General features: G+C 66.4%; 1 protein-coding gene across 1 annotated transcript in view; it reads left to right on the top strand.

Annotated features, from left to right (window-relative positions):
- The window catches only part of SYT9 (synaptotagmin 9), a 51,554-nt gene that overhangs the window by 14,766 nt on the left and 36,351 nt on the right, over positions 1 to 437 (top strand). The window contains exon 2 of the mRNA XM_014310121.2: positions 6 to 431. Within this exon, the coding sequence (XP_014165596.2) occupies positions 6 to 431 (426 nt within the window). The remainder of the gene's footprint in view (positions 1 to 5; positions 432 to 437) is intronic.

The following is a 437-nucleotide window of genomic DNA, read 5'->3' as shown; positions in this document are numbered from 1 at the left end:
CGGAGGGATGCGCTGAGTTCGGACAGGGGCTGGGCAGCTCCGGACAGCCGGAGGGATGCACTGAGTTCGGACAGGGGCTGGGCAGCTCTGGACACCCGGAGGGATGCACTGAGTTCGGACAGGGGCTGGGCAGCTCTGGACAGCCGGAGGGATGCGCTGAGTTCGGACAGGGGCTGGGCAGCTCCCGACAGCCGGAGGGATGCGCTGAGTTCGGCCACGTTGGCGCTCGGGAGGCGCGGGGTGCTGAGGTGTGACACGGATGCGCTTCTCTCGTTCGCAGACATCTCCATAAGCCTGCTGTCCCTGGTTGTCACTGCCTGCGGCCTGGCTCTGTTCGGCGTGTCGCTGTTCGTGTCCTGGAAGCTGTGCTGGATCCCGTGGCGGGAGCGGGGTTTGCCCTTCGGGAACAAGGACAGCAAGCAGGAGCCGCTGCACTA

Source organism: Geospiza fortis, unplaced genomic scaffold (assembly GCF_000277835.1).
Source record: "Geospiza fortis unplaced genomic scaffold, GeoFor_1.0 scaffold196, whole genome shotgun sequence".
Classification (NCBI taxonomy): domain Eukaryota; kingdom Metazoa; phylum Chordata; class Aves; order Passeriformes; family Thraupidae; genus Geospiza; species Geospiza fortis.
Note: the sequence above shows the minus strand (reverse complement) of the source record. Positions and strands in the feature narration are given on the sequence as shown.